General features: G+C 57.4%; 1 protein-coding gene across 1 annotated transcript; it reads left to right on the top strand.

Moving 5' to 3' along the window:
- The first annotated feature begins 3,183 nt into the window (after window positions 1-3,183).
- SFN (stratifin) lies at window positions 3,184-4,019 on the top strand. Its single transcript, XM_028113971.2, has one exon. The coding sequence runs from the start codon at window positions 3,190-3,192 to the stop codon at window positions 3,934-3,936; it is 747 nt and encodes a 248-aa protein (XP_027969772.1). The 5' UTR covers window positions 3,184-3,189; the 3' UTR covers window positions 3,937-4,019.
- The last annotated feature ends 2,681 nt before the right edge of the window (window positions 4,020-6,700 follow it).

The raw sequence follows: 6,700 nt of genomic DNA, 5'->3' as shown, positions 1-6,700 counted from the left end.
CTCCCGCGGAGCAGGGAGCCCGATGCGGGGCTCGATCCCAGGACCCTGGGACCATGACCTGAGCCGAAGGCAGACGCTTAACGACTGAGCCACCCAGGCGCCCCTCTTCCTGGATTCTAATCACTCCCTCCTTCTGTATTCAGAGTGTCCTGTCTTCTGTTCTCAATGCAGATAGATAGCAACAACAGGTGGCTGCCTTCTCTGTCACAAGCCTGTGATTACCAGCTAAGGATTGGCTGCCTCTTGAACCTGCTGGCGGGATGGATGCTATATGGAAGACAGCAGGCAGGAGGAGGAAAGCCCCCTTGGCCGCAGTCCCGGCTCCTGTCCTGCTGACTCAGGCGACTGACGGTGGGACTCCGTTCCCTGCCAGGGCTTGCCGCCTCCTGCCTGCCTGGGCTCCTGGACTTGGGAAATGGAGGCCTGGAGGCAAAGGGAGGTGTCTGAGACAGGAACTGAGTCAGGATCGACAGGCTAGAGCGGGCAGGGTAGCCTGGCTCCCGGATTCACCCCTAAGCTTCAGCAGGGGAGGGGGAGGAGTGAAGAGGCTTCCTTTCGCTCTTCTCTCTTCTGGCTGTGCCGAGGGCATGGAGCTTGTGGTCTCCACCACCAGGTCTCCTGGCTTAAGTGATAGGAAGAGAATGCTGCCTTCCCTAGGAACAGAGCACCTCCAAAATTCCTAGGCCTGCCAGGCCCTGCCTTCCAGGTTTCTGGTGCTCTGGGATCGCCAGCTTCCCTCCAGGACTTGGGAAAGCCTGAGCTGGATGGCTAGTACAAAGGAAGGTCCCTGAGGGCCTCGGGCCTGCATAGGCCAGAGGAATGTCATCTGCAGAGGGAGGAGCCAGTGCTGAGTGAGCACATCTGACCATTCATCTGTCTTCCCTCTCTTAGGGACACTCAACAGGGCACTCAACAGGGCAGGGTCCAGTCCTCGGCTGAGGCTTGGTTTGGGACCCTTTGTCATTTCACAGAACCCAGCTCCATGTTAGGAAATCCATTGGTTGGATTTTTTCACATGATAATAAAAGTTACCATTCACTCTACTAAGTGCTTTTCCATCAACTCATTTAATCTTCACAATAGGCCCCATTGTACACTTATTTACACTTAGGAAGACAGAGGCTCACAGAGGTTAAGTCACTTGGCCAAGGCCATACAGCTTCTAAAAATTAAACCCAGGCAGTCTGATTCCAATGATGCTAGGCTATTCTATCTCTTACAGAAAAATAATACATATCTACCATTGAACAAAATAAGAAAATCAAAAGGAAAAAAATCACTCGGAATCCCACTACCTAAAGACACACTCTATTAAATTAGTATTTTAATGTATTTCCTTTCCATCATTTTCTGTGTCAGTGATCCCATCTGAGCAAAGCCTTAGAGATGTCGAGCCTAAAATCCCTTCTGCTTCCTCGGATAACCTGTAGTACCTGCCCAGGCATGCTCCTACATTTCCTTCAAAGAGGCAGATCTCATCTTTGGGCCTCAGAGTTCTGGCCTAAGCCTCCCTCCAGGAGGGGAAGGGTGGGTATTCAGACACCAACCAAGAGGAACCAGGGAGGGACAGGCCTGTGAGATGGCCCTGGCGCAAAGATTAAGCTGGCTGGATCCCAGTGAGGGGAGCCCCACCCCTGAGCCCCATCTGAGCTTTCGCTAGGGGTGGGGCAGAGAAGCAGGAACCCACCCTCACGGGCATGGTGCCAACACCTTCAGGTGAAACTCCTGGCTGAATGAGAACAGCATCCCAGCAAACAGGGACAGAAGGCTGGCAAGAGAGAAGTCTCCCATCTCTGAGGCCTCTGCCAGGGGTCAGAGGGAGGGCCATAGTCAAAGGGAGGGGACAGAGAAATTTCTGAGAGGCAGGCTGGGGGAGGCAGCACTCACCTGGGACTGCTACCCCATAAAACAAAATAGTATGTGTCACCACCTCCTTCTTTATCTCGGTCCTGTCTCTTTCCCCAGGTGCTAGCGTCCCCCCCCCCTCCCCCCGGGGAACCAAATTGGGCTGAGCACCCAAGTGGCCTGCTTCCCAGCCTTTGACAGAGGGCAGGCTGAGTCAGGCAGGAAAGCTGGGCCCCCACCCTGTGGGCCCCACTGATACATGATGGCAGGCGGCTCGGAGGGGATAGATGACCTGGCGTGGAGAGCCAGAGGGCAGGTCCTCAAACAAGTGGCAACAGGCCACCAACTTGAAAGGGAAAATTGTGCTGTGATGGGGAAGGTGTCCAACAAACCTACTGGGTGACTAATCACAAAGGCTGGGCTGGAGCGTCAGGGGCCGCTCGTTAAACACCTCATTAAGTGGCACCCTGAGCGATGCCACCTGTGCATTCTGGGAACGCAGAGGGAACACTGAGGGGGAGTGATGACCAGGGGATAGAACCATTTCAGGTAGACTCCGGAAGAAGCCTGGATCTCACTTCTAAATACAACCTGGAGCTCACAAGTCAGAGGCCTTGACAAGAGAAGCCAGAGGAAGTAGGATGCAGGGGACTTAGTAGCTGTGTGACCCTGAGTACATCTCATCCCTTAGCATTCCCATCTCTGAAGTGGGAGTAATAGTCACAGTCTGGCCCATCTCACAGTGATGTAGTAGGGATTAAATTCAATCATGGATGTGAAGATGCTTGGGAAACTACAGCCTTACCTAAACATAATTATCTCACCTGAACCAAGGTGGGAAATGTACGTGGTAGGATTAAGAACCCCATCCTCCTGGGTGCACCTGTCTTCATGGGCCTCTAGCTAGGCTGAAGCAGCCAGTTGGTTGAAGCCATCCTTGGCCCCTGGAAGAACACCAGGAAGGAGGATGTGATTTGAGAAACTGGGGCAGCTATGTGGGCATTCATGTATTCGAAGCCCTGAACAAGAGGGGGCAGCCTGGAGCCTGGAAAGGTGTCTGTGCAGGTGGGGCCAACGCCAGGCCGGTTTTCTCCTGCTGACTGCCCTGATGACTCACCCCGTATCCCAGCCTTTTACCTTTAAGGAAGAGCCGGAAAGGGTGTGGGGAGAAGAGGAGAGGGAGGCAGGTCCTGGGCCCCAGCCCCGCCCTCTCTCCCTCCCCACCCTTCTCTGGGGCCAGGCCATCCAGCCAAAAGGCAGGCCGAGAGCTGGAGAGGCACAGAATCCGGCACTGGTTTCAAGGCAGCCAGCTAGCCCGCCGCCTGTCTGTCTGTCACCAGAGCCATGGAGAGAGCCAGTCTGATCCAGAAGGCCAAGTTGGCAGAGCAGGCTGAACGCTATGAGGACATGGCAGCCTTCATGAAGAGCGCCGTGGAAAAGGGTGAGGAGCTGTCCTGCGAAGAGCGGAACTTGCTCTCAGTGGCCTACAAGAATGTGGTGGGTGGCCAGAGGGCTGCCTGGAGGGTCCTGTCCAGTATCGAGCAGAAGGGCAATGAAGAGAGCTCGGAAGAGAAGGGCCCCGAGGTGCGAGAGTACCGGGAGAAGGTGGAGACTGAGCTCCGGGGCGTGTGTGACACGGTGCTGGGCCTGCTGGACACCCACCTCATCAAGGAGGCCGGGGATGCTGAAAGTCGGGTCTTCTACCTGAAAATGAAGGGCGACTACTACCGCTACCTGGCTGAGGTGGCCACTGGTGACGACAAGAAGCGCATCATTGACTCAGCCAGGTCGGCCTACCAGGAGGCCATGGACATCAGCAAGAAGGAGATGCCACCCACCAACCCCATCCGCCTGGGCCTGGCCCTGAACTTTTCTGTCTTCCACTACGAGATCGCCAACAGCCCCGAGGAGGCCATCTCACTGGCCAAGACCACCTTCGACGAGGCCATGGCTGACCTGCACACCCTCAGCGAGGACTCCTACAAAGACAGCACCCTCATCATGCAGCTGCTGCGAGACAACCTGACGCTGTGGACCGCCGACAACGCCGGGGAAGAGGCCGGCGAGGCTCCCGAGGAACCCCAGAGCTGAGCCGTGCCCGCCCCCTCCCTGCCGCGCCCTGCCCTCTCCAGCACCCCGCCCGTGGCAGAGAGGACTAGTACGGGGTGGGGGGCCCGGCCCTTCTCCCCCAACGCTCTGCCCCGCCTGCTCACAAAAGCTCCCAGGAGAGGGACCAGCAGAGCTGAAGCCCACTGGAGCCAGGGGGGCCGGCTCTTCCTGCAGCTGCCGGCGCTCCTCCCCGGTGGTCAGCGCCCCCACCCCTGCTCTCTGCACCCCTCCTCCAGACCCCACCGCCCACCCGGCCACCTCCAGCCCCCCCTTCCCTCCCTCCCGCCCCCGTGTGCCTCTGAATCTTAGGAATTGAGGAGTGTCCCACCCTTGCGGCAGAGAGCCGCACTGTGCGGCAGAGTCTGGAAACGAGTGCGTGAGAGACTGCGAGCGAGTGAGAGCGAGTGAGAGAGCGCGCGGAGGACCCAGGATGACAGGGAATGCGTGTCTGCTCGGTGTGACCCTGTTTCCTCTCAATAAAGTTCCCCTGTGACACTCCTCCTGTCTCTTCGTTATTGGTGGACGGATGGGACAGGGATTGGCTTATGATTTAGAGACCTTGACTTTTGCTTCTGATTTAGGGCCCTGACCTCTCAAGGGGCTGGCTCAGTGACCCACAGGCAAGACTTTGGAGCCAGTGACTCCAGGTGAGAGGCTGCGGGGTGGGGTCCAGCTCTCCACCAGGGTGGCCCCCAACAAACTCGTCGGTCTGGTCCCAGGAGCGTCAGGAGAGCGCAAAGGCGGCTCTGAGGCTGCTCTGAAGGCGGGGGGGGGGGGGGGGGGGGAGGCTGGAGAACTCCGATCTGAGAGGACAGGAAAGCAGGGAGTCTCGGGTGTGAGGTCCGAGGTCCGTGCTGCAAGGACAGGTTGTAGCGAGCGGCAGGGAGCATCCCAGTTCTGAAAGCGAGGAAGAGTCCCATCAAACGCTCAAATCTGAGACGGGGCGAGCGCAATCTGACAGGGGCATGACGCCGCCATTAAAAGCCCATCTCTGAGGAGAGGGGAATGCCCCCGCCCCCGGCGTTCGGATGTGGGGGACGAAATGAAATGGGCAGGCGAGGAGGAGCCCCGAGCCGGGTGGGAAGGGCCGCGGGGAGCGGAGACACGCCCAGGCCAGCCCAGCTCGCCGCCTCCGCCGCCAGCTCCGACACGCCGAGACCTGCGGCCGCCTCGCTCGCTCCCGCCTTCACGGCCCCGGGGCTGGAGGCGGGCCCGAGGCCGATGTCGTCCAATCTCGGGAGAGAGCTGCTCAGGGTACCGCCCCCGGAGCCCGACGGGCCAATAGGGGAGAGCGCGGCGGAACAAGCGCGCGCGGGGCGTCTTCCCTCCAACCTCCGGGCCCCGCCGGCGTCGCGACGCGCCGCCGGAGTGAGGGCTTCCCCCTCGCCGTCCGCCAAGCGCCAGGGGTAGCGCTCTCCCGGTTTCACTCAGACGAGTTGCCACTCGCCCAGCCCGAGAGCTCCGCATCCTCGGAGCAGCGGGACGGGGCGGGGCCGTGCGGCAAAAGGAGTCCCCGCCCTCTGAGTCAGCTGCTGTGCTGGCGTGGCCCGGCCCGGCCAGGCGGGCAGGGTTTGGCTGCCCGGCCACCAAGGCGTCCCCACTGCCCTCCAGGATCCAGGCAGCCCTGAACCGATGGGCTTGGATTGTGTCCCCGACTGGCTGTGAGACCTTGGAAAAGCCATTATGCTTCCCTGGGTCTCAGTTTCCCCTTCAGTATCAAAGGGTTTGGACGAAAGTCTGACAAAAACTGTGGTGTCTGAACTGCCTGGGTTTGGACCCCAGCCCTCCGTGGCCAAGGCTCTTAGTTTTGCTTTTCGATTGTGCCCTCGCTGTTCGTTTGTAAAGTGGGGGTTAAAAAACTGTACCTTAAGAGTTGCTATGAAGTTTGAGAAAATAAATGCCCGTAAAGTAATCCATAGTGCATGTTTAATACATGGTAGCTATTATCAAACCTTCCAGCATCAATAGTCTAGGGTTTATCCGTTTCTGTGACAATTGTCAGGCCCGGTCCCCAGGAGTAGCTTTATTGCCGAAGCTGGCCTGCATGCTTACTGGGCCACCTGAGGATACTGTCCTGACATCAAGTGGTCACTCCTCTACCTGGCAAGTTGGCGGGAACTCAGTTCAGCCTCATCAGGTTCCCCAGAGTCCAAGTTTGGTCACACCCATGGGACAGGAAACTGAAGGGCTCTTATCAGAGCTACTAATTCTACAGGGGAAGCTGGCAGGACCACTCTGCTGCCTTCTGAGCCCCCGGTTTTCTCCTCTCCTTTCCTGGAAGGGTGTTGGTTTTCAAGGTTCTAAAGCAGGCAGAGACTCTGGGCTAGGGTAAGTGACTCTCCCTCAGCTCTGCAAGTGACCCAGTTTCTCTTACCAGACAGGTCTGGTGACTTTCTCTTAATGGGGTAGGTCCTGGGAAAGGAACTTCTTTCTTTTCTCTCAGTCTCTGACTTTTGTCTACCCTACACCACTCATGGTTGCCCTATATGGGGAAAGAAATGAGCTACCCTAAGGTAATGTGTTGGCGTTGACAGATTTCAAAAGCAGATGCTGTGGATTGGAATATCACCAAATCAGATGGCTAGGTGTGAGCTGGCTTAGGCCCCAGCTTCTGACTATGAAAGTCCCAGACCTTTTTGTTTATGACATAATCTCTCTGAAACTTTCTTACCAGGGTGGAGTCTCGATGAGCATCTCTTGCCATCTCTTCCTGACCTAAATTTGACATTTAAAATTTTTCAGTCCT

The sequence above is a fragment of the Eumetopias jubatus genome, unplaced genomic scaffold (assembly GCF_037043125.1).
Source record: "Eumetopias jubatus isolate StellerSeaLion01/CBP00866 unplaced genomic scaffold, mEumJub1_p1.0 scaffold_4, whole genome shotgun sequence".
Classification (NCBI taxonomy): Eukaryota; Metazoa; Chordata; class Mammalia; order Carnivora; family Otariidae; genus Eumetopias; species Eumetopias jubatus.
This window is presented reverse-complemented; position numbering and strand designations above follow the sequence as displayed.

Coding starts and splice junctions, on each gene's coding strand:
- SFN (XM_028113971.2), top strand. CDS start 3,190: ATGGAGAGAGCCAGTCTGATCCAGAAGGCCAAGTTGGCAGAGCAGGCT.